The sequence below is a fragment of the Lepidochelys kempii genome, chromosome 9 (genome assembly GCF_965140285.1).
Source record: "Lepidochelys kempii isolate rLepKem1 chromosome 9, rLepKem1.hap1, whole genome shotgun sequence".
NCBI classification, from domain to species: domain Eukaryota; kingdom Metazoa; phylum Chordata; order Testudines; family Cheloniidae; genus Lepidochelys; species Lepidochelys kempii.
The window spans coordinates 31,478,654-31,505,068 of record NC_136388.1 but is presented as its reverse complement, the minus strand read 5'-3'; the positions used below and the strand labels follow the sequence as shown (position 1 = coordinate 31,505,068).

At 41.0% G+C, this 26,415-nt stretch overlaps 1 protein-coding gene across 3 annotated transcripts; it reads left to right on the top strand.

The window, feature by feature from the left end:
• The first annotated feature begins 899 nt into the window (after positions 1-899).
• Positions 900-25,531, top strand: DIPK2A (divergent protein kinase domain 2A). 3 transcript variants are annotated; one of them, XM_073359750.2, is made up of 3 exons: positions 900-1,906; positions 17,679-17,982; positions 22,610-25,531. In XM_073359750.2, exons 1-3 carry the CDS (start codon positions 1,253-1,255, stop codon positions 22,939-22,941), a joined length of 1,290 nt encoding a protein of 429 aa, XP_073215851.1. In that variant the 5' UTR covers positions 900-1,252; the 3' UTR covers positions 22,942-25,531. The 3 variants fall into 3 exon arrangements, with proteins under 3 accessions (XP_073215851.1, XP_073215853.1, XP_073215852.1); XM_073359752.2 differs by having other exon boundaries at positions 1,842-1,931; XM_073359751.2 differs by lacking the exon at positions 900-1,906 and adding an exon at positions 2,255-2,472.
• Positions 25,532-26,415: the final 884 nt, after the last annotated feature.

Below are 26,415 nucleotides of genomic sequence, written 5' to 3'. Positions count from 1 at the left end.
GAGTTTGGAGTTTGCAGAGCGCCCAATAAAGTTACCTGTGCAGTTGTGTCTACTGCAGCAGGGACTTGTAGCCTGTACTAGGGTATGAGCTGTGCTGCGCTGGACACAGCTTCAGCGCACAATAGCCAGGAGTTCCATGCCCATATGCCAGTGAAAGAGAGACACCAGGCCCTTACTGGGAAGCAGGAGCTGTGGTGGGAGTGTTACAGACACACTTGGGCTTACTAGCACGTACGAGTTCCAGTGGACATGGCTCCAGTATGCAATGCCAGGGACAATATATGTGCGCAAGGAGACACACCAGGCATTGAGTGACAGGCTTGAGTCCAGCCGGGCACGAATTTGCTGTGCAACAGTCAAGTACTCTGTGTGTATGTGTGTGACATCAGCCACGCAGGGGCAGGTGTGAGCTATGCTCGCGACGTTAGCCGTACACACTAGTCCCGTGCAGTACGTGGCGTTTAAGTGCAATAGCCAGGAGAGTGTCTGGGCGGGGTGAACTGGACTAGATTCGGGCAGCAACAACCAGGCACCCCGCGTGCGCGAGACAAAGACACACACCGACCGAGGCACTGGCTGACACATGCGAGCCCAGCCGGGCAGCTCCGTGCCGGGGACTGACGGGCAGCAGCAGCACGTCCAGCGAGCTGTTTGCACCCTCGGGCCTCGGTGCCAGGGGCAGCCACGCCCGGGACAGGCACTTTCCCACCGGGCCCTGCTGCCAGGCGGGCAGGGGGTAAACACAACATGGCGGCTCACACATTGCGCCCCGTCCGCCCCGAGCCGGTTCAGCCAGCGGCCCGGCACAGGGGCTGCTGCTCCCGACTCTGTTTGCGACGGGGACGACACTCCTGCCCCGCCCCACCTGCCCGGCTCCGCCTCCGGCTCCACGCCCACCTCTTTCTCTCTCTCGCGCGCGCGCGCGCCGGCCCCGCCTCTTCCCGGGGAGAGGGTGTGCGCGCGCTCCCCCACCGCGGCCGAGTCCTGTGCGCGCGAGGCTCCACCCCGCGGGCAGGTGGGAGGCAAGGGGGTGCTCGGGAGGCGCGCGCGCGGCGGTGGCGGCGTGGCTCCTCCCCGGGGCGGGGAAGTCCGGGCCGGCGGGCTCGCGGCACCGCCCCCTCCCCCCTGCGGTCCCCCTCAGTAACTTGGCTGCCTTTTATCGAGCGAGCCGCGCGGCGGAGAGTTTGCTGGGGCCGGAGCTGCGGCGCGAGCGAGCGCGGAGTGGCGGGGAGGGGGGCCCCGGTCCGGGACGATGCTGCGGCTGGTGTCGCTGAAGTTGGGGCGGCTGTACCGCTACGTGAAGCTGGCGGTGCTGGGCAGCCTGGCGGCGGCGCTGGTACTGAACACGCACTCGCTGCTGGCCTCGCTGCAGCGCAACGAGCTGTCGGAGCGGCGCTTCCTGCAGCTCAATAAGTGCCCGGCTTGCTGGGGCACCAGTTGGTGCCGCAAGTTCCTCAACGGGCAGCTGCGGCTGGAGAGCTGGGGCCGCCTGCGCCTGCTCGACTTCCTCAATGTCAAGAACGTCTACTTCGCGCGCTACGGCGAGCCCCGCGAGGGCAGCCGCCGCGTCGTGCTCAAGCGCCTGGGCTCGGCGCAGGAGCTCGCCGACATCGACACCAAGATCTGCCGCCGCGCCACCGGCAGGGGCCGCTGCGACCTGCTGCAGGCCCTGCACGCCACCGAGTTCGCTAGCATCAACGGCGACGTGCGGCTGCTCACCCCCGACGTGGTGGAGGGCTGGTCGGACCTGGTGCACTGCCCCTCGCAGCGCCTGCTCGACCGCCTGGTCCGCCGCTACGCCGAGACCAAGGACTCGGGCAGCTTCCTGCTCCGCAACCTCAAGGACTCGGAGCGCATGCAGCTGCTCATCACGCTGGCCTTCAACCCGGAGCCGCTGGTGCTGCAGGTAACGCCCCTCCGCCTCCGCGCAGGTACCGCGCCCCATCCCGGCTGCCCTCCCGAGAGCCTCCCTTGCCCACGCGCAGCGTCCCGGGGAGCGGGTGGGTGCGGTGCTAATCTCCTCCCGCTGGCCCAGCCGGGTGACAAAGGTCGGTGCCAGCCTAGCCACCCTGCTCTCCTTGGTGCTGCAGGAGCGTGTGCCGTCTCCTTCCCCGCCTGCCCCTTGCCCAGCCCTGCTGCCAGGTAAGTGCCCATCCAGCCAAGCGCTGGCCCCGCCGAGCATCGTCTGCGCCTCTCCTCTGTGTTCACGTTGCCAGCAGCGCCTTTAGTGGCTGCTTTGCTGTGGCGGGAGAGCAGAGCCGTGCGTGGCTTGAGGAGGGCAGATGGTGCAAACCCTCCTGGGAAACGTAGTCAAGGGCAGGGGCTTCTGCTGAACCAGGCGCTAACACCACGCTTCACCTTCTCCAAACCCTCTTCCCGAACAGCGAGCTGCGTTCCCAAAACGACCTTGGAACGCCGGGGAAGGAGTCTGCTCTGCCCCTGTTGAGCGACACGGGGCAGGGATTGTGTTTGGTTTGTTTTCCATTTAGCTCTTTCCCCGAATATTCCCCAAAACTGAGTCTCCGCTTTCGCACCCCTCCCCCTTATTTTGTAAATGCTCTTTAGTGGTGGGGAAACATGGAGATTTCATTCTCTTTTCACTGCCCCGCCTCCCATGGAAAGCTTTCTTCTTCTATTCTATGGCGATCATCTGAGAGGGTGAAGAGAAACAGCTGTTCTGCAGGTAGCAGGCTTGGCAGCACTGTCTACCTTCAAAAAAAAAAAAAAAAAAAAACCCAAAAGGGGGTAGTGGTATATTTATCCCTTTGTCTTGTTAGTAGAGGGCTTTAATCCCATGCCCATCTCAAATTAATAATTTGAGAAGTCCTTAAACTTTTGTCAGAATACTTTAGCTGATCAGTTTCCTGGGATCAGGATTAGTATACATGGTTTGGGACTTCTGTTCCTTTTTCATAAACTCTCTCATTGTTAGAGTCCCTCCCAGTGTTTTAGAGTTTTATGTGCTTTCTCAACTTGGCTGACAAGAATGTATACTTAGTCTGTTTCGACAAACTTGGATTTTGATCAGACTTTAGATGCAAATTCGTGGAAATTTGATAATCTCTTGTTTGTGATACTAGTTGTTTTGTCTTGCATAAATACTACTTAAACTGAACTGTTGCTGCCCCTTGTTTACATTAAGCTGAAGTATGCACTTAGTATGCACTTAGAAAGTTACTGGACTTGAATTTTGGTCCAGTCTTTTCTTTTTTTTTTCTTAACCATTTTTGTCTCTTTCTGTGCTTGGTTTCAACTAATTAATACCTAAAGGAGGAATTTTGTAACTGTATTTTAATACAGTAAACACATTATCATAGAATTACTATAATAAACGTCTGGTATTTTGCTAGATATTTGGCCAAGAAGCATCCAGTTGATTGTCAAATAGCCAATGCTGTGGAGATAAATTTACTGGCAGTTAAAGCCAATCTCCTGATTAATTTCTAGAATGCTCATTTAAGAAAGGTGCATGCATTTTAATGTATTTAGAGGTATCCTCAACTTGAAATCTGGTTACCTTTTTTAATGGTTTATTTTTTTTGGATCACCCATTCAGCCCACCTGGTGATTTCTCTGATTTTACAATTATATTTAAGATGAGTTTTCCCTTCCTCTTTCCTGTGAGGAAACACCTACACAGAGGGGAGCTCGCTGACTACATAGTGAAATGCATTAGACAAAGGGCTGTCAAAAGCCTCTAGCAAATAGACTGAAAAATTAAATAACTTTTTCTCTGGCCTTTCAATTTATAGTGTAAATTGTAACAATGGTTTTAAAAATTGGGCAGAAGTAATTATTTTTAGTTGGTGTCCCTTGTTAACATATGGCTTTTGCAGTGAATGTAGATTGTGGTATACCAAAGCTAATTCTAAATGTTTTTGCAAATGTAAATACAGGTTCAGTGTAAGTCTTAGTTTTGAAAATTAGCACTGCAAACAAAGAAATGTGATACTTACACCACTTAGTATCCGCTTTAAATGCTTTCTTATGCATTCCCATCAAATAAGCTATTTTGAGTTTTGCAAATTTTGAAATTTTGGAAAAGGTGAAGTGACTTTCTAAAAGACTGAAGCAATTAGACTTAAATGTATCAGCATTTTAACTGAAGTAATTCTGGGAAATGACTGCAGATTTGCAGAACAAGTTTAAAATAATGAAATATGTCAACATTTATGCATAGGTAGCCACACTAAAAAATAGTAACTTGAGATTTCTTGGAGGATTTTATAAAGTTGTGTGGCCTGTTAATCATGGGATACTCTGTCATGTGGATTTTTACAGGACTGAATAGGGTAGGCATAGATTACTAAGATTTTTTTCCCCTCCCTATTGCCTGGATTTTACTTAAAATCTGAAAGCTTGTGTCCTTTAGATTACTTTTACAATTCTGTAACTTTTTTTTCTTTGCTTTTAAAAGAAACTTTCCAGAGAGAAACTGTCGTGAAGACAGAAACCAGTGAACATGGAATGGTGTGAAAACAAATCTTTCCCTATATCCTGTTGTTCCTATTCACTGAGGACAACTTGACCTTTACTGTGAATTAGATACTAATATCTAATGTGTTGTAACTGAATTTTCTCTTTTGAATTGTGACCAGAAGATGGATGGAGATGGTTGAATTAATATGTTTTTACCCAGTATTACAAAGACAAATTTAACCATGTGGAATACTAAAGTTACAGTGTCCCTACGTGTCTAAGGAATTAAACATTATGTGCTGCCCAGGAAAAGCACACATTGCCTTTAATTCAGCATACATTGGCATTTTTCATCAGAAAACATTCTGTTAGAGTAATTCTGTCTAGTTTTAGTTTCAGGAGCATTGAGGGTTCATAAAATTAGATCTTTTGGAGATCTTATTGAAGTTGGATGCTCTTTCAAATCATAAAAAAGAAGCTACGTCATTTTAAGGGAAAACTAACTTGGAACGTAACAAATGTGTTTACGTTAACTTTTTGAATTAACTAGACTTCACATCTAGCTTTCACTTCACTCTTTTCAATTTTGATAAGTGCAATTATCAGAAGAATATTAACTGGGGAAAAATATAGATAAGAATTTCCGTTCTCTATCATGAAACTTGTACTGTGACGGTAGCATATAGGAGACCCTTCTTACTTCGTAAGAACTAAAGGTATACTGCTCTCAGATGTTTTGAAAGGTTTGGTGGTTTTTATTTTATAAAGCTAAAATATTCAGTACTTGTTTCAATTGCAGTGGGTAAGGAAGGAGTGGGAGTGGGAATTGGAGATTTGTTCTAAGAATTTTCTCTTCTTGGAGGATTCCCTTGTTGTCAATAAAAACTTTGAAGAGATTAACAATAGTAATCAATGTTAGCTGTTTGTTTGTAGCCAGACAGTATAAAGGAAGACTTTGCCAAATTATGTTCTGTGGATTATCTCCTAAAAAACTGTCTGCTTAATTTTAATATACACAAAAAGCATATTCTATCTTCAGGTTGAGGAAATGCTTTCAGTATCGGATCTGTGCATTACTGATCTGTGCTTTTTCGTTAACTTATAGCTGTAACTAAATATAAACGTTTAGGCACTGAACTTAGATTTATAATGGAAAAGCTGACTTTAATCATCTGCTAAATCTAAAAGGAGTACTTGTGGCACCTTAGAGACTAACCAGTTTATTTGAGCATAAGCTTTCGGATGCATCCGATGAAGTGAGCTGTAGCTCACGAAAGCTTATGCTCAAATAAATTGGTTAGTCTCTAAGGTGCCACAAGTACTCCTTTTCTTTTTGCGAATACAGACTAACACGGCTGTTACTCTGAAACCTACTAAATCTAGTGACTTGAGGATTATAAAACTTTTTATCAGAGATTGGAAGCTTAGCTGGAAGCCTATTTGACATATGGATTACTCCTAAAGTGGCAGTGCTTATGTAATGCATACTGTCACAATTGACTGACAGTTTTTGCGTTAGCCAGTTTGAAGGTTCTGCTTTACCCTTCAGTTAAGCATGGTACACTTCTGTACAAGTCATAGAAGTTAGGGAATCATCACTTACATAGTTTAATTATTGAGGTCTAGTGTAAAAATACTAATGTTTTTATTTGTTTTGCAGTAGCATGTTTTTACTTCATCCTTACTAGTAAATCTTAAACAAGCTTTTATAGACTGACTCTATTTTTGATTCACTAATTCATGCTAATTTTTGTAGTACAACAAATTGCAGGACTGCATATGATTTGGTACAGTTTTACATCTCTGAGTACCAAAAGTGTTATAAGCTTCAGTGACTCTTCCATAATATGTTCTGTGTTTAAACAATAAGAAAGGGTTTACCTGGTTAGAAGTTGCATGTTTCATCCACTTATGTGGCAGGTTGAAGAAGAAATTTTAGATCCTCAAAATATAAATGGTATTGATAACACTTTCATAAATATTTTTTACATCTCCAACTAAAAATTTGTTTAAAACAAAAAAGCCCCTGTTTGCAATAATATATATATATATATATATTAAATTAAATTAAATCCTAGTTTGTAGCTGAAATTGATATCTATTTTAACATACTTTTTATATAAATGTTAATTTCTTTGGTGCCTAACTAGGATTGTAAATTGAGTTTCATTTCTATGTGGCAACAAAAACAATTCAAGTTATTACTACACAGTTTAGTGACAGGTGTTTTCTTAGTGCAACCTTTTATCTACAGACAGCTACATAGTGACATGAAACACTGAACTCACTTTCAAAAATTGGTGGGATGCTTTTTTTTACCTGTATGAATATCTGTGCTCTACCTCCACACAAATCTTTTTTTGATTACTTTAGTCAGGATGGCAAAAGGATTTTGACTTAGTCTGTTTGCTAGCAGACAATTTTAGTTGTCTAACTGGAAAATTTGTGGCTTTCTCAGTTTTCGGCTATGGTCTAAAACTGACTGGTAAACTAAGGCTATGTCTACAATATTTCCTATGTCTGCAAAACTTACGTCGCTCAGGGGTATGAGTATTCCATCCCCCTGAGCAACGTAAGTTACACTGACATAAGCACTAGTTTGCACAGCGCTTTGTCACTGGGAGAGCTTCTTCCACCAACATAGCTTATGCCGCTTGTGGGAGTGGTGGGTGTGTTTTTTTTTTTTATGCCAAGTGGAGAGTTCTCTCCTGTTGGCATAGAGTATCTTTAACATATGCGCTGCAGTGGGTCAGTGTAGACATGCCCTAAAATAAAAAATTGTTGCTGCTGTGAGTGTCTAAAGGCATTCATTTGTATTTTGTTTGTTGTGAACAAATACCAAGATTGCTTGTTTTTTATTTTAATGGTTTTTAGCGTCAGTCTATTGGTCTCTTTTTTTTTGTTTGTTTGTTTAGTCTTCGCCTTAATATACATTAAAATGATACTGTTAAAACCAGATAAGACGGAGTCAGAACAGAGGGTACCTAACTTGTTTCAAACTCAAATGAAAATTGATTCCAGAAATATAATGGATAATATTTGTCAGGCTTGCAATCTAGAGCTGATCAGTGCTGTCTGTTGAATCCTCAGTATGGATCTCATCCACATACGCTTACACTGCAGAGCTTCTTGCAGGATGGGAGCATATCACTATACCCATGAAACTTTGTCCTAGGTCCCCTACCAAATGGGTGTGTGGAGTAAATATATTTTAGTGGAGAGCAAATAACCTGAGGGAGAGTCTCTGCTTGGGCCGTTCATTCATATTTGCATCAAGTGATTTAGTGTGCTTTGTTGCATCTTATTTGGGCAGGCTTGTGGAAAAGTCACAATATGAGTGTGTTTCTTTTTTATAAAAAGTATTATCTTGAAAGGCTACTATCTTGAGGGTTAAAGCTTTGTTAAACAGGCATGCACACTTGTGTGGAATTGATTTTGTGCCAATCATTGATATATTCACTCTTTTTCGCCCTCATCTAGTAACTCTGTAAAGTGGTCCAAGAGACTATCCATTTTTAAACTGCTATATAGGCAGAATCCAAGCATTGAAGCGAAGGGTATGGCAGGTAGTGATTGATGTATCGGGGATCGATTTATCGCATCTAGTGTAGACGTGATAAATCGATCCCCGATCGCTCTGCTGTCGACTCCTTTACTCCACTGTGGCGAGAGGTGGAAGTGGAGTCGACGGAGGAGCAGCGTCAGTCGACCTCGCGCTGTGAGGACGCGAGGTAAGTCGACCTAAGATACATCGACTTCAGCTACTCTATTCTCGTGGCTGAAGTTGCGTATCTTAGGTTGATTTCCCCCCGCACCCCCACTGTAGACTGGTAAATCTGGCATTTATTTCTTCTGCAGCAGCTTCAAGCACATAAATTTACCCCGAGACATATACCACTGAGTTTAACTTATATAAGAATAACTTTCAGACATAAGGATCAGGATTGTTTTTCATTGCTCTGAGTTTCAGCCAATGAAATTAGATCTTCTTGAAAAGCAAGAGACTTTGGTCACATGGATGCAAATGTCCACAGATTTGCTTTTCTTGATAACCTTAAGACCCTTGGATTCTAGTGGCCTGACTTAGTTTCTGTAGTATATGGCTTCTCTACACTGTGTTTGGTGTAATTTCACTGTTACAAAATGTAGCTGCCTCATTGCAAGCGACATTATATAAATACTCCTAGGTCAGTGCAGCACTGTGCTGCCTCCTACATAGGCTTATGGCAAAGTTTGCAATGGAGTGCTTTATTTCTGTTCCTGAAGGGGGTGGACAAAACCACACTGTATTAATGTAGATTACACTTCGGTGAGGTAAATTTACATAAAATAAGTAATTACATCTTTTCTGGACTAACAAGTGTTCTTTTAATAAGGTAAATGCTATATTCTCTTTTGATAGTCCTTTTCTTTTTTAAAATAGTGCTTGAAAGTGGGTTTCCCACTGCTATTAAGAAATCTGATTAGGAACATCTAAATTGTTAGGTGGAGTGGTGGAAATGAGTTGTTCCAACAGGTTAACTGATTCACACTTTTTTTTTTTGTCAGTTGCCTGTTATCCTTGTCTTCGTTCATAGAGGGAGAATTTCTTTACAGGTGGAAAAATACTAATATGTTCTCTTATGCTATATATTGCCTTAATCATAATTTTTGTCAGTGAATCTGTATTAAAAATGCACCTCTTAAACAGTTGATTGAATGCTTTTCTTTGGTCTGCTATCATGACTGAGTGTAAAATGTGTGCTAGCAAGCGTCTCAAAGTTGCGCACTTATAACCAAGTAGCTGTTTTTGAGCTGTGGGTGGAAGAGGTTTTAAGAGTCATGCTAACCCTATTTTGTTTAGATGCAGATCTGACAGTAAGCTTGCCTTCAAACAAATATAAGTATTTAATTATATAGGTGTACCCAATACTAATAATTCAAGCATTTGGTTCAGAACTGTGCTATTTATAGTTCAGTAGTTAGATTTTAGCAACATTTTTATTTAGCTTTTGTTTATAACGGCAGCTAAACATGTGCAGTGGGAATTCTGTTGTATGATTTGTATGCATTTTTTGGCTTTTAAAACAGTACAAAGTGAGATTTTTTTTCTTGTTGTAGCAGACATAATGATTTTATTTATGCAAATATTTTCAAAAGGTAATAAAGTACCAAAAGTTACACCTCTGCTTAAAGAGTACAAATCGGCACTCCAGTTAACAATTCTTTTCAAAATCACAGTGAATCTAAAACTGCTAAAAAGTGTCATATTCAGCAATATAATATATATCTCCCCTTCTTGTGCTACTGATTTGGGTAATGAAATGTAGATTTGACTATTACATGCCAGTTGGAAAGGAGCCAGAAGCAGAGAGCTTGTTTGTACATGTGCAGACATTGGCAGGAGTCCCTCTACTTTTGTTGTCAGAAGAACTTTTTGTTGCCACAAAGATATAAATATATCTGTTTTACAATATGGTGTGTGGTTGTTGCACCAACATTATGTTTGGAAGGTTCACTTTTTAAATACAGCAAGCCAGTCCTAGGATCTCTTAAAGGAGGCACTGATCATGCTGAATCTCATAGTAAGTATGTGTAGCATATGAAGACCAGTTTGGTGCTATGGCTAAGGAACTAATGTGATCCTTGGATGTATAAGCAGGGGAATCTAGAATAGGAGTAGGTATTGCGTCTGTAAGTATATGGTATTAGTAAATTATTAGAATTCTGTGTCTGTTTTCTTTAGAAATCATTGAGTATGAAGCTGAACTCATGGCTAAAGTATAAACACTCTTTGAACCTTTTCAATGATTACACAATGATAAAATGTCTTGTACTTAGTGAGAATCTATTAAAATCAGTTAAATTGTGTAAATTAGAATTGAACACAAACTGGTAAAGTCTTTTGTTGTTTGTTGTTAAATATGAGTAAATTCAGGTTAAGATCAATGCCTGCAGTAGAGCGCAGATCCAGATGCATTAGTGTGAGACCGGAGAAATTTAATGTGCGTGTATACAACCCAAATGTTGACCGTAAAAGATTACAGTGGACTGGCTTAGCAGTGAGGTTCAGGGGCAACCACTTAGTAAGTAGCACAGGGCCAGCCCCCTGCTTCTGTTGCCTGAGCTACTGGGAAAGTGAGGGTGTTCCAGGATTCTTACATATGTTGATCCAGGACTAAGCTATTGGCTCTTTTTATGTCCATTTGTAGCTCTACGGTCCCCACAGCTACTGGAAGGGAGAAGATGCTGACTCCCCTCTTTGAGAGCCTCCCAGCAGCTGCAGTGCTGTGAGGTCTCCCTTGCGCTAACCCTCCCCCAACTTTTTTTTGACATGGTTGGGGTGGAGTGGGAGGAGGAGCAGGGCCTGTCCCGTGAATAATTAGCTCCGCGTTGCTGCAGCAACAGCAGACTGATTCTTGGTATTTACTGTGATCCAGAGTTAAAGCAGCAATGTTATTGGCCAAGGACTTGTTAACTTCATTTTCCTGGTGTTTTGCAAAACCGTGAACAGCAACAAACGCTAAAATGTCTGTAGAATGAAGAAGACAGCACTGCATTGGTTTACACTTTCTTCACATTTAGGAAGGCTACCTTCCCAATCATAAGTCTAGAACCTACAAGGGCTTAAATTTTGCAGGAATTAATGACTTAAACCCTATAATCCAGCAATTCGCTTGCCATCAGTTAATGGGTGACTGGATTTCTCGAGCCCTGAATCAGTATAACTGGCCCTTTGACACCAGTGTTATACCAATAAAATAAAAACCAGCAGGATCTTATTAAAGGGAAAAAGGCAAAATACCACATTTACTGTGAATACAGAAAGAATCCTAGTAAGCAGTTAGTTATAGTTATAACATTCCATTCAATCTCATATTTATTCACACATTCATTCATACACACACACACGTTCTGCAAGGTTGTTATCATAGTTACCAGCCTTAGAGTTGCTCATGCCAAGCCACTGGCCAGGTGGCCTGGACATGAGGAGGGAGCAGGGCCTTGTCAGATGCTCATCTGATGCTCCTGGAAGTTGGTTTGCAGAATCAGACCCCAAAGTTCTCACTTTTTAGAGTCTATTTTTTATAGGAATTTCTTCCTATGCCAGTCTATGGGAATTGCTTCATCATGCTGTTGCTGAATCAATCAGCAGATAGCACATTCCTGACGGCTCCAAGATGTTATCTTGTTCTTTGGTTCTCCCATCCTTGAGGCTGTTGGGTGGATTCCAGTCTGCCCTCTGAGGGGGGGCGGGTGTCCCTCTGGTTATTTCCACTTGACGCCTTCTTCAGCCGATGGACACTGGATTCTTAGGCTGGCACCTCCCTGATCGTTCAGTTATTATCCACACCAAGCATCCATCCACATACATCCTCTATCTCTATTTTAATCACAATTGTTAATACAACAAAAGGGCGGGGAGTCTCTGGGTGCTGTTTCTGTTGTTAGAGTATTGCTTTGAGTCTCTCTCTCTCTTGTGAATTGCTTTGAGAACAGACTCTGTCTTAGAATGTACTAACACAATTAGCAGCTTGCAAGTTTCACACATAGAGGGAGAGAAACAGTACCAAAAACCAAGAGACCTCTTCATTAGTAATACCCTGGAATTTAAACTCTGGGGAATCAAACTCATTTGTGATTTTAATACAGAACTTCTTTAATATGATCCAACACCAGTAGAACCTTACTTTTGCCCTGTAATGATGTCATCAAATAACAGTAATACCTAGCCCTTATAGTGTGGCATCTGTAGAGTCAAAAGTGCTTTTTATAATGGATGTAGGTATCTATCCAAATTTTATAAATGAGGATACAGAAGCACAGAGATAAAGTAACTTGCCTAAGGTCTCACAGCAGGCCATTGGCAGAGTCTAGTTTCCAGAGTCCTAGTCCAGTGCTGTTTGCAGTAGGCCACCCTGTCTATCTAACAGCTGTGGTTACCCTTCAAAGAAATCCAAACATGATACAGTATGGAAATGCACAGCTAAGACACCCAGACAACTTTAACTTTACCCTGAAGTGATGCTGTGTAGCGATACTGATTATGTTTAAGACACTTCAGTGTTTGTAGTCCTAGATTAGAGGAAACTGATTTTATTCTTTAACCCTTTAAAAGAGAGAGACTCTTAATCTTTACTCCATTTCAACATAGATTTTTGTTTGGGAGTTTCCTTAGGTTTAACTATTAAATTCAGGTAGAACCCTAATAAATAAACCCAGAGAATATGCAACTATGCAGTATTTCCTATGGTTTGAGATACACGCACAGTGTCAACCATATTTTTTTTTTAATTGTAAGGATAAATTCACCAGTACACCAAAGCAGCCAGATTACCCAGCCAGCTAATCTGTATTTGCAGCTGCTTTGCATTGCAAACCAGTCGAAGCACACTGGTGAAACTGACCCTTAATTTTTAATTATTGTTTTGGAGGACTATTAGTGAGACATGTGCTATGTGAAATGGGGTTCAGATAGAGATATGTCTCTGAATCCTAATTTAGAGGAAGAATGGTGGCTAGTTGTTACTGTACTTTCAGTCTCGTAATGGAACCACTTAAAAGTTACCTGAGCCTATCTGTATATATAACTGCTATTACACAGGTTACAATAGATAACTTAATTATGATCTGATTTTGTCAAATGTAGTCAGTGCACAAGAGATTTCAACCTATATGGAAAGTTTGAAGAGTCTGTACTCTGTTCAGGACAAAGAAAAAATTGAAGATCCTAATTTTTTTTAAAGAACCCAGGCTTTAATTAATTTTAATTTTAAACTAATGGATTTACTTGTAAATTCACAGAAAACCACATTCTCTACTCAAAATTAGTCCTGTAAGTTTTTTGAAGGGGGGGGGGGCGGGAGAGGATATGCTGTAATTTTTATAGAAAGAAAACAAAGGTTGAATCGTTTCAGAGTCACAGGCATGTTGGTCTGTATTCGCAAAAAGAAAAGGAGTACTTGTGGCACCTTACAGACTAACCAATTTATTTGAGCATAAGCTTTCGTGAGCTACAGCTCACTTCATCGGATGCATACTGTGGAAAGTGTAGAAGATCTTTTTATACACAAAGCATGAAAAAATACCTCCCCCAACCCCACTCCCCTGCTGGTAATAGCTTATCTAAAGTGATCACTCTCCTTACAATGCGTCTGATAATCTGCCATGTACATTGGTCAAACTGGACAGTCTCTACGTACAAGAATAAATGGACACAAATCAGATGTCAAGAATTATAACATTCATAAACCAGTCGGAGAACACTTCAATCTCTCTGGTCACGCGATTACAGACATGAAAGTTGTGATATTACAACAAAAAAACTTCAAATCCAGACTCCAGCGAGAGACTGCTGAATTGGAATTCATTTGCAAATTGGATATAATTAACATAGGCTTGAATAGAGACTGGGATTATGCAAGGTAACCTATTTCCCCTTGTTTTTTCCTCCCCTCCTCTCCCCCCCCCCCCCCAGATGTTCTTGTTAAACCCTGGATTTGTGCTGGAAATGGCCCACCTTGATTTTCATACATATTGTAAGGAGAGTGATCACTTTAGATAAGCTATTACCAGCAGGAGAGTGGGGTGGGGGGAGGTATTTTTTCATACTTCGTGTGTATAAAAAGATCTTCCACACTTCCCACAGTATGCATCCGATGAAGTGAGCTGTAGCTCACGAAAGCTTATGCTCAAATAAATTGGTTAGTCTCTAAGGTGCCACAAGTAAAGTTTGAATCCCCGTTTAAGTGGTCCATGACTAGGGCTTCTGGCACTATGGTAATTTTAAATATTGATATTAATAATATGGCACTTAGTCTTAATGGAGTCAAGATTAGAGTCTCCATAAAGATCTAAAAATCCTTAAGCATAGTAAACAAAAACTATTTATTGACAGTTTTGGTTGCATCAGGATGCACCCCATCCACCCAGAACCCTAAAAACATGGAAATAGTGACGTTGTGTGTTCCTTTCCATGTACATATTGACTATAATACTCCATAAGGCTTCCCTCTCTAACAGATACCAAAAAGGAATATGTATCCTTGCTGCATCAAACTTGCACTCAAAACATGAAACTTGAACGGTGACCTCATGCTTTGATATCAACATCTCTCTCGTATTCCATATTCAAGTTCAGTTAATTTAGGGAACATACCTACTTTTTGGCATGCATTTGGAGGTGGAAGTGAAAGCCTTATGGAGTGAGTATGTGCGTGCCTGCAATGCTAGTGATAACCATATGAAGCTGAAAAGAATGCCCAAGTCTTTCCTCTTAATTTAATATTTCCATGCTTTTCAGGTATTAGGTGGATGGCGTGTGTCCTGGTGCAACTGTGTCACTAAACCTCATCTTTATTTGATAATTTCCTAGGTTTTTTTTTATATTGTTTTCATGGAGTTAAGTAGATAAACAGTGCTCCTCCTGCTTTGGAATTACAGGCAGAAACTGTTGCTGAAGTTGCTTCTGACTGTGTTGACTATCCTTAAGGGAAAGAAAGGTTCTGATGTGCTTCAAAAAGGCTATGTACATGCTGCAGCTTGTTGGTATAAGTTATGTCACTATTGGGTGTGAATAAGCCACTCCCTGAGCAATATAAATTGCACCAACCTAAGCACTCTTGCCCACATAGCACTGTCCACACTGGTGCTTAGGTCCGTGTAATGTACGTCTCTCAGGGGGTGGCTTATTCACACCCCCAACGGACATACATTTTGTCGACATAAGTGGTGGTGTAGACATAGTTGATGGGAGAGCTGTCTCCCATTGGCTTACAGTAGCTTCTCACTTAACGTTGGCCAGGTTAACATTGTTTTGTTGTTGATCAATTAGAGAACGTGCTCCTTTAAAGTTGTGCAATGCTCCCTTATAATGTCATTTGGCAGCTGCTTGCTTTGTCCACTGCTTGCAGGAAGAGCAGCCCGTTGGAGCCAGCTGGTGGGGGCTTGGAACTAGGGTGGGCCAGCAGCCCCCCTATTAGGTCCCCTAAGTTCCCTGTGCAGCAGCTGCCCAGCAGGCTATCAATTGCCTGGCAGTTCAGCTGTGTCGTCCCCGTCCCCCTCCCGTCCCGTTCCCCCCGCACCCCCACTGCTGTGAGCTGCTCCTGGGAGCCTCTTGCTTGCTGTGTGTGTGGGGGGGTGCCAATGTCAGGGTTTTTCCCTCCCCCTGCTCCTGTACCTTATCTCCACAGAGTGGAGTGGGAGGGGCATGACAGGGCTCAGGATGGAGGGAACTTGCTGGCAGCAGCTGCTGTCTCAACTTGCTGATCTACTTAAAAAGGCAATGTACTTAGAGTGGGGTTAGCACGCGCGCACACACACGGTGTGTCTCGGTCTCTCTCTGCCGTGCTGTGTCTCCTCCCGCCATTCGTGCTCTTTTGTAGAGTGTGAGGCTACATTAACAACAGTGTGTTAACCCTTGAGGGTTCAGCCGAGTGCTAGTTCATCATTTAGCTGTAAGGCATTCCCTGGGAAATATTCCAACCTCTGACTTCACCACCTCAACCAAGCTTCACAATCATTGCTGTGTACAGTATTAAATTGCTTGTTTAAAACTTGTACTCTGAGTGTGTGTGTGTATAAAAAAAAAAAATAGTCTTTTGGCTGGTGAAATTTTTTTTCCCTCGAACCTAACCTCCCCAACCCCATTTACATTAGTTTTTATGGGGAAATTGATTTGCTTAATATGGTTTTGCTTACAGTAGCATTTTTCAGGAACATAACTAAAATGTTAAGCGAGGAGTTACTGTACCTGCGCCACTGTAAGCTCTGTAGTGTAGCCATAGCCTAAAACTTTATCCCAATTTTAAAGTTACTGGAAGTAACTGAGCTAAAAGCAACTCTTCACGTTTAGTACTGATGACCTAAACTGTTAACTGGAGGGAACGTCTAAAGAAGTCTGTTATCACTTGCTTCCTGAATGAAACACTGTGTAGCTTCTCTTGGAACTCTGGATACAACCAGGACAAGCTGTAGCAACTAGTTTTATGTGTGCATTACACTAGCAGGTCTACCTATTGTTTCCCCTTCCTCGGGGTGCTCTGTCCCTGCCAGCATGAAGCATATCTCTCAGCTTTCAACTATGACAATGTAGATACCTATGAGTGTGACAGCTGCCATCTTGGCCAATGCTAAGGACAACCAGTGACCTCCAGAGCTAAAGGCATCACTCTTTACAGCTTGTATTAAAGAGCCAGCTCTCACCTCAAGAGCCTATCAGACTTTCATCCTCTGTGGTTTCGACATGGGAGGTGCATAACACATACTCTGACTAATGGGTTATACAGGCAAAATTTGTTACTGATGACTGAAATGTGAATTTTGGTGATTTCATCCCATAGTTAAGTTAAAAAATATATATAATTATTTTGAGGTCTTCCATATATGAATATATAGGTCAACAGCAGAGTTTCAACCTGATCACCTACAGAGCTGTAGTTTAGACCTTTGCTTTTTGAGCTGCTAAAGTAATTGCTAGACCCTTGTATGGCCAGCTGCTGAAGAAGGACTTGGCATGCACTTTCCTAGGGGGAAACCTTTGTAGTAGATTATATTAAAATCCAGGGTTCCTGATCACCATCCCTAACTCTGAATGTGTTTTATAGTGGTTAGAGATAGACTAAGCAGACTGTTTTGTGTCACTCTGAAAGGCATCTTGATGCAGTGGATAAAATTGGGGTTTGTCATGTTAGAGGCCCAGGTTCTCTGCCTGAAATGACTGTGTGAACTCTCTGATAACTTACTTAAAATGAGGGTGGGCAGGGAGGAGTATGCAGCAGATCCTCCCTGAATGCCTTTTAGGTTGGGATTCATGGTTTTAACCGTTTAAGAAGGGTAGTGAATTGCATTGGAATTTGAACTACAGATGTCTTACAGCTCAGAGAACTATCTCATTGACTGGTACACCTCCTCCTCCCCTGAACTGAGTGCTGGTGGTGGCTGTGCTGTGCTGGATTTCAAAGAGACTTTTACAAGAGAAAGGTTTAAAGTTCCTGTTAAACTGAAATCAGTAATGCAATGCAGCCTTAGCTGCTGATGCATAATAGTTCCATTCAAGGAAACTGATGGTTTTTATCACTCTCTGGTGACGTCGTTATGATAGCAGTGCTAGAGGTATAGTCGCACTTGCAACTATTCTTTCAGAACTATTAAAATTTAATTGGAATGTGCTTATCCTCAGTGAGTGCTGTGGTCTGTAATTCCCTGAGAGTTAAATCTGTTAAAATATACTGGTGTTCTCTATTTACTCAGTATTAACAACAAAATCTGTTCATATGCAGAGTTTTCCATCTGATGAGGGCTGGCCATTTGCAAAGTACCTGGGAGCATGTGGAAGAATGGTGGCTGTCAACTATGTTGGAGAAGAATTGTGGAGTTACTTCAATGCACCATGGGAAAAACGAGTGGACTTGGCCTGGCAATTAATGGAAATAGCAGAACAACTGACAAACAATGACTTTGAATTTGCACTCTACCTCCTTGATGTCAGCTTTGACAACTTTGCAGTTGGTCCTAGAGATGGAAAGGTTATCATTGTAGATGCAGAAAATGTTCTGGTGGCAGACAAAAGGTTAATCAAACAGAGTAAGTTGTTCTTCCTCTCATGTCCGTCCTGCTTCATCTTTTACAATTTGTCTTAAAAGAATATGAATGCTGTGAATTTCTGAAACAGGGACTTTTAATTCTACAAATAGTATAGTAATTGATCTATAACAGAACTATAGAACTTTCACATACTTGTAGAAATCAAAATTGACAGGTGCTCAGGTATATGTAAGAATCACCTGAATTCTATATTGCTGGTATTCCTGTTTTACAAATACACAAAGCTGGGGGAGAGGGGGCAAAATTACTTGATGTCTGCTAATCATGCTTAAAAGTAGTTGTTGCAGTCTTTATTTTTTTTTTTTTTAAATGGTTCAAAGTGGCTTCACTCCACCTTTTTCCTATAATGGTATTTTTTCTGTTTCAAACTCTTTTCCTTCTGTCTCAAGTCATGTGCTTTTTCCCCTTTATGTTGGGTTCTTTACTTGATTCAGCTAAGCTTCTCCCATTTTATTTATACATAATGTAAAATATCTGAATTGGGGTTACTTCTGTGCTATTCTTGGTGACGCTCGGGGTGAAGCAAACTGACTCTATCCCCCAGCTACCGAGTGAAGGGATAGTGCTGGGATTCCATCTATCCCTTGACCTATAACAGCCTCCAGCTAATAGGTATCTAACTTGATATCCTTTCCCTCCAATAACTCTCTAATAGCTATAATGAAGCAGGAATGTTCTGTTTCAATTTCTTGGTTCCTCTGGCTTGCAGCAGCCTAGAGGCTCAGGATGGGTGAGGATAGAAGCCACTGCTATTCCCCTCCCCAATCTCCTGGCTGCTAGGAGAGACAGGATGTCTGTTCTACCCTTGTTCCAGACTTTGTCTTTGGGCCCTCATTTTCCATAAATAGTGTCCGTCACTACCTCTGCTGAGCACAGAACTTAACAAAGCAGCAGCCAAGAAAAATTGACCAGAATTTCTTCAGTAACACTCTCTGGTGCAGAGTTCTGAATAGCACCAGTGAAAAATTGTCCTTTTTGCAAGCTGCAGAAACTCAAGGTAGCAACAGAGGCCTTGAATAGTCAGGCTGTAGACTTTGATAGCATTATATTGGTTTATAATTTCTTCAACTGAATAGGTTAATTTTACAAGTCTAAGGACTGGAAACCTTTAAAATGAAAACTTAAATTCTACAGGAGTTCATGGCAGTAGCCCAAATGACTCCTGTTTGCCTCGGATGTGTGGATTATTCAAACTTTGCAAATACAATTAATATCATTGAATTAAATTCTAGACTGTATTTTTCACTCCTGTGCAGTCTTTCAATACAAAGCAATATTTTTTTAATAACACTCACTAGTCCATATTTCTCATAATGTATTTAGATCAGATCCCAGCAGGGGATGCCAATAAATCCTTTTAATATGTTGGATAGCCCACAGTTTCAGTACTGACTCCACAAACTCAGACGTGCACCCAGATTTCCCCTTTCTTCCTCCCCGCCCCCAAGCCCAGGTAATGTCTAGGTGTTGGGAAATATTTTTAAAATGCTATTGCAAACTTCGTGTCTCACCTTGTTAATAAAATGTCTAGTTTTCCTTTTTGGAAAATTGGGTCAGTGAAGAAGCTTATGTATTATTATCCTGAGGTGACTGTAAGTATCTACATTTTAAGACTGGCCCAATTAGTCTTTTCGGTTGCTTTCATAGCAAATCCATACGTGGGGTCCATAATCTATTTAAGTATTTATTTGTAGGTCCCCACGATCCAATTACCTTAGTATATGAGTGTCTAGTCTTATTTTTCCGTTCACCTCTCAAACATGAGGTAATTTAATTAGCTAAGTTTGAATCAACTTTTTTCAGATTCTGTTTTTTCTTATCTCTTGAGTCTACCTTTCATTGCATAATTATTTCAGTGTTTTTATCACAGTCATCCCTTGGCCTTTAGTAGCTTGCTGTGAGAGCAACACATTGTAAGTGCATCACAACTGTAAACTAATTATTAGCCCAGAGACTGCTTTCCAATAACACTGGTTTGTCTTCTGTGTACATCAGGCAATACAGGTGCTTAAGGGCTCCAAAAGGGGACACACACAGTTGATTTCCCCACTAATAAGAGGAATTGTCTCAAACCAGGCAATAGTATGTAGCTTCTAGGGAGAAGCTGGAATATAAGTTCTTCCAGGAAACTCTGAGGGAGCTGCTGTATCCTGCTGAATTGCTCAAGGCAGCTATTTCCCATTTGTAATCAAGGTAATTATTTTTGTCAGAGGCAAACTTTCTGTTAGACAGAAGTCTCTAGAGAAGGAAGGTTGCCAGGATACTGTTGCAACACTTGTCAGGAGTTCTGTTATGTATACCTGAGCAAAGTGTGGAAGGTTTGATTTCACCTATTTGTTTACTGTTTATCACTTGATTCACCCTACACACAAACTCTAGATGATTTTCTGGCCGTCACACTCTCTTTTTTTTAAAAAAAAAAGGAGAATTTTTTTTTTCTCCTTAGGGCTAACTTAACATCTATCTAGGGAGGGGCATTCAGGTCACTTTTTTCTTCAGATATAAATGATTTATAGGGGATGAAATCAAGGCTTAGCCACAACATAAAATTTATACTTAAGCACCCTTTTATAGCTACAATATTTTTGGTTTCCAATGAAGTTCTAAAGGATCTATATAGTTAAAATATAGTACTTGGGGGAGAAAGCCATCAGTGTGTTTTTGTTTTGTCTTTTTTATGGGAAACTAGACTCTGTAGAGTAATTATAACATCCTGCTGTTCACTGCTTGATGCCTTTTAGCATTTCTAATGATCCTTAAGATATTGTTACTTTATAAATTCCACTTAGAGCTCAACTTGTAGAAACACTGAGATGTCTAAGGACTCTTGAAATGCGGGTTATAGCTTAAAATTTTATGTGCACAAAAGGTTTCCTCACAAAAATTTAGCCAGCAGATGTTAGGGGGCTTATTCCTTCATCCACTTACTTCCCTGGTCCTTCTCGCATGAACAGAGAGCAACAATACCCGAAGTCCAAAGGTGCAAACAATTCGATGTTTATTGGGGTGAACTTCCAGCAAGCATGATTCCAGTTTCCTTCCTTAGTATCCTCCTTCCCAGCTCTGACACCACAGAGCCTTACACCTGTGTCCCTGTTCCCATTCCTGCCCTTAGCCAAACATTATTCCAATTTCCTTACCCCCATTCCCTCGTCCCATTTCCCCCGTTAGCAAAACATGATTCCAATTTCCGCACCCCCATTCCCTGTTCCCATCTCCCCCTCCCACCCACGCCCACTCACTTCCTCATTGACTACAGATTATATAGTAAAACTTGAGTTCTGCTTAGCTATACCTTAACCAATCATTTTCCTGAAATTTAACTAACCAATCCTAACATATTGTAACATGATTATGTAACCAATTATATCCCACCACCTTACTTAGTTTACACCCAGCAAAATTAATTGTACAGCAGACAGGAACAATCACAGAACTAGACAGAGATTATACAGACAAATAATAGCAAAGTGGGAACTATAATGACAAGACAATACAGAAGTGAGGATTTCACATCCCAGCTATTGATAAGTGAGTTCTTGCCAGACAGGATGCTATCAAACTAAGTTTCCTTTTACATTTTCTAGGCACTTCCCTTTCTCTGGAGGTGATAGGAATACAATCCTGTCCTGATAGTGCCTAACAGCCCAATAGCACCTTATTTCAATGTGACTAGTTTGGAATGTGAGGATGTGACCGTTCGCTTCCCAGCTTATGGCTGCCTCTGCTGCTTAGCCAAAGGCCTTAGCCTAAGAACAGGGCCTCAGACTGTCACAGTAAGAGAAGGCCTTACACCAGCAGACAGTGATTTTGATTCTTTCTTTTATACTTCTAGAACTAGCCAAGTGATAAGAATACACCTAAATTCTTAAAGTATAGGCCTTTGCAGACAGGCCTGAATATCTATATCCTAACAGCAAATAACTAGGAAAGTTGTGAGGGACAATGGCTTGAATAATTGTATGACCTCATGCAGGGACTTGAACTTGGATCTCCCACATCCTTAGTGGGTGCCTTAACCACGAGGCTATAAATCATCACTGGAGCAATGACTTTGACTTTAATTATTTTTGAGAAGTAGAACAGCTTCAAGAAGAAAGAGTGAGGCCCATACCCAAATATTCCATAGCCCAGTGGCTAAGGCACTCTCCTGTAATGTGAGAGAGCAAGTTCAGATCTCTTCTGCACGTCAGCAGAAGGGGAATTGAACATGGATTTCCCACATTTCAGATCAGTATCCTAAGCACTGGGCTAAAAGTTATAAGGAGGGCACCACCAGCTCACTTCTCTTCATGCTGTTTTGTGAATCGAGTCCTCTGCTTTTGTTAAAATACCCAAAACAGAAATTAAAAATTTTGAGTTGGGGGTGAAAACAGTGTTTTGTTTTGACATTTCAATTCTTTAGTTTGGTCATATGTGAATGATTTTAGGTCTACTGAAACTAGGTTCTTTTTGGCAAATAAACTTCCGTGATTTTTTTTTTTTTTTTTTGCACCTGGCTCTACTTACCGGTTTCCTGCAGACTAAGCCTTTAGACGTATTTTGTATTAAATGTATTGTTTTCCTTCCATCTCACCCACGATATTTTGCCATTTTTGTTTTACAGATAAACCTGAAAATTGGGATGTATGGTATGAGAGCAAGTTTGATGACTGTGATAAAGAAGCTTGCTTGTCCTTCTCGAAAGAGATTCTTTGTGCTCGTGCCACTGTGGACCACAATTACTACGCTATTTGTCAGAACCTTTTATCAAGACATGCCACCTGGCGTGGCACTTCCGGAGGACTACTTCATGACCCTCCAGCTGAAATTGCCAAAGATGGCCGACTTGAGGCCTTGCTGGATGAGTGTGCCAACCCAAAGAAACGATATGGTAGATTCCAAGCTGCAAAAGAACTACGTGAATACCTTGCACAATTAAGTAATAATGTGAGGTAGTCCACGGTGAATTAATCTCCTTTTTGTAACACTGGCTAAAACACTATCACAAAGACACATGGAAAAATGAGGTTTTGAACTCACATATTCAAAAGAAACATTTTTAAAAAAAATTAAACTATCTGATCAATTATATAAATGCCATAAAATATTATGGTGTTTAGAGGATGTTCCTCTGTAAACAGACATGGTACTTATCTAATTAAAACTTGAGCTACTATTGACTGTTCTCCCTGATTGCCTGGGTGGGTCAGATGAGATAAGACTGTGATAGCTTAATTGACAGCTTGTCTGTCAAAGGGTACTTTACATAAAACTGCATTAGTATCACAGTTTTGTGAAGCTAGCTGATGCTTTTACTTGGAAAGTCAAGTTAGACTGATGGCCTGTTTTAAAGGCTTTTTTCCTGATGTCGTTGTCTCATTTTTGTGTTCAAACACCTTACTGAAGTGGTATTTACATACATGCAGGTAAATCTAGGTGTCTGTTGCATTGTTTCAAATTTAACAAGTTTTATTTAATACTGTGCAGTATATTATTACTATGAGTGCGGGATTCCCATGTTTACTGTCTAATCTAAGTTCTTACCACTGTATCTTACTGTGTGTATTACATTTTTAAAAAGGATATAGACATAAAGCAGACTCAGCTGTCCTGTATGAACCATAATACGTTCATATGTGATTTTTGTAGTTCTGCTGTTGCAGGTATCACTTGATGATGTAGTTACTGTACAAAATTTCAGCCTTCCATGCAAGTATGTACACATAGCCATTCAACAGGGAATTGTTTGTATGAGCAAACAGTCATTTTTAACTTGTGGGGGAGTATATAGTAAAAAGCAGTAGGAATTGAGGGTAGGTGTAAAAATAAGATCACTAGTCCAGTGTAGTCAAGCATAAACCAAAGAAAATGGTTGTGTATCAGTCCCTACACTAGTTTTAAAGCTGAATTATGTACTGTAGTAATGCTAATCCATTATGGAAATTTAAATTTCAGTGCATCCTTAGTTACTCTTTTTTTGAGAAACTTTAAGCTACTAGTTAGTGCTTGAGGAAAATTCAAATTTAAATTTGAAGAAAATGCCTAGCAGGTTAGCATTTGTTCTGTATCATTCACAAATCTGCTGAATTCACAATGTAATGAAATTTACTGAATGTTTATCCATCGGTTTAGTCGTTAAACTGACTATGCCACGTTCGTGCTACAGACCTTGCTTTGAAATAAGTTTTACTATTTGAATTGCAGTAAAAATGGTCCCTTTAATGGCTAGTGTAAACCTGAGATTGCTCCTATAAATAAGAATTTGCATAAAATATCAATCACTATCCAAATGGTACTTCCTTGGAAGATTTTTTTTATTTCATTTATACAATAGCTACTGTAGTGTTCCATTTACCTGAAGTGTCATAAAATTCTACTCCTAAGCAAATATACAAAGGAAAAAAGTAACAGTTGTAAATTAACCAAAATCATGGTATTAAACAATTTGGAATGAGCTGGGTATGCATGACCATTCATGACAAAGTCAGCATGGCTATTAAATACTACTGCAAAGACAGATGGAAATTGCTGCTAGACCAAAGTTTTGCTGTAGGAGCAGAGTGAAAGAAAAAAGCAAATTGTAATTCAACACTGATTTGGTTCTTTTTTTTTCTCAAAGCAGGTGAGTGCGGTGGTGGGGGAAGTACCGCTATATAAAGATGCAAAAGTTCTCTCAGATTTGTTAGATGAGTGTACTAATGACTGTTTTGCACAGCTCTGGATTTTCACATTGGATCCATTTTGCATATGTAGTCATACTTTACTGCAACTCACTTGTCTTAATTTTGTTTTCAGAAGCTAATATCTTGCACCTTTTATTTTCCTATTTGCTGTTTTGGTTTTTTTGTTTTGTTTTGTTTTGTTTTTTGCTGTTTTACCAGCTGTGCTGCAACCTCTTTCCCTTCAGATACGAGTCTTTAAATCGGCTTTACACTACTTTTTTTGTCAAAATACACTTATTAGCAGAAAATACATTGAAAAATTGACATTAAATAACACTAGCTGCCACGCAAGCCTTGTCATATCAGTGATGTTGATTTTTAAACACCCAGCACATTATCTGATTGAGTTGTGTGTGATTATTAAAGGGTAACAGAAAACACTGCCAGCTCTGATTAGTACTTGAGGTAGTCTTGTAACTACCAAATGTCCCTGGTTAGATTTGGTTTAAGGGTTATAGTTCCCTCTGAAATATATTGAGAAAGCTGATTCGGAAAGGAATCTAGAATTTAAAAAAAAAAAAAACTACAGGGAAAACACTTACGTGGAAAGCAATAAATTTTGTTCAATTTGCACCTATCAGATATTTATTGTACAATGACAGTTTATATTTTTAGTCATTGCCCATTAATATTGATGAACTCTTGGTGAAATATTTTTGAATGAGACATTTGGGGTTTGTATGTGCATTAAAATTGTCTTTTGTACTGTAAGTTACTGTTTAATTGGAATATTTTATCAAAATTGTCTTCCTGTGCCTTCATATTACACAAAGTTGTTTCTACAACTTTTGAGGATATTAATAAAGAGTACTTTAAGAATCTCATCTCAGAATTTCATTTTCAGATCAGTTAGTTCTTTAACACTCCATTGTAAATTGATCTTAAAGAATAAGCATGTGTGGAGGTAGGCTGCTTCTTACTATTGTAGAGAGCATTGTATTCCAAAGTGACAGGTAGGACACTCAACTTTCCTTGGGTAAGGAATTATTCTGTGGAGTTATTTTTTCATAATCATGAATAGCTCAATTACAATAATGAGTTTCCCATTTAGAAATGCTTCCAAGTGAGCATTATTTTTCTCTTAAAGAGTGCATCTTAAATTATGGCACATCCTTCTGTTTTTCAGCTACTGAAAAAAGTACACTAGAATTCAAAATTAATGAGGTGTGGGGTTCGTTTGTTTTTTGCTGTCTCAGTGGGCTATCATTCCCCCCGCCTTGTTCCCACAAAAAAAAAAAAACACCTAGGGCACCCCACCTGTACCCTACCCAGGGCTCAAAGAGTAACCCAATCAATTTAGTCACCCCCACCCTTTCCCTTCCGAGGGCTCAGGGTGTAAGGCACCTATCCTTACCCACGGGCTCAGGAAGAAACCTGGTCAATTTAAGTACTTGCCCTTTCCCTCAGGGCTTTACGGGTCTCCAGAATCTTTTCCCAGTGAGAGCTTTACGTAGCTGTGCTCTAAACATCTATTTATTCGCAACACACACAGAGATTTGCTTGGCATATGTATTCTTATGCTCACCACTCCCAATATACAGACAAAATTCACCTGATGGCCAGGTGGCCTCTCGTCTGGGGGTTCCAGCAATGCCTCTGCACATCACAGTTGTGCAGTGGTCAGTCTTTCAGCTTGATGTTAAATTCCAGTCTGGAGATGGTTCCCAAAGAGCATTTTTGTTGTTGTTGCAGTACATAAGTTTAGTGA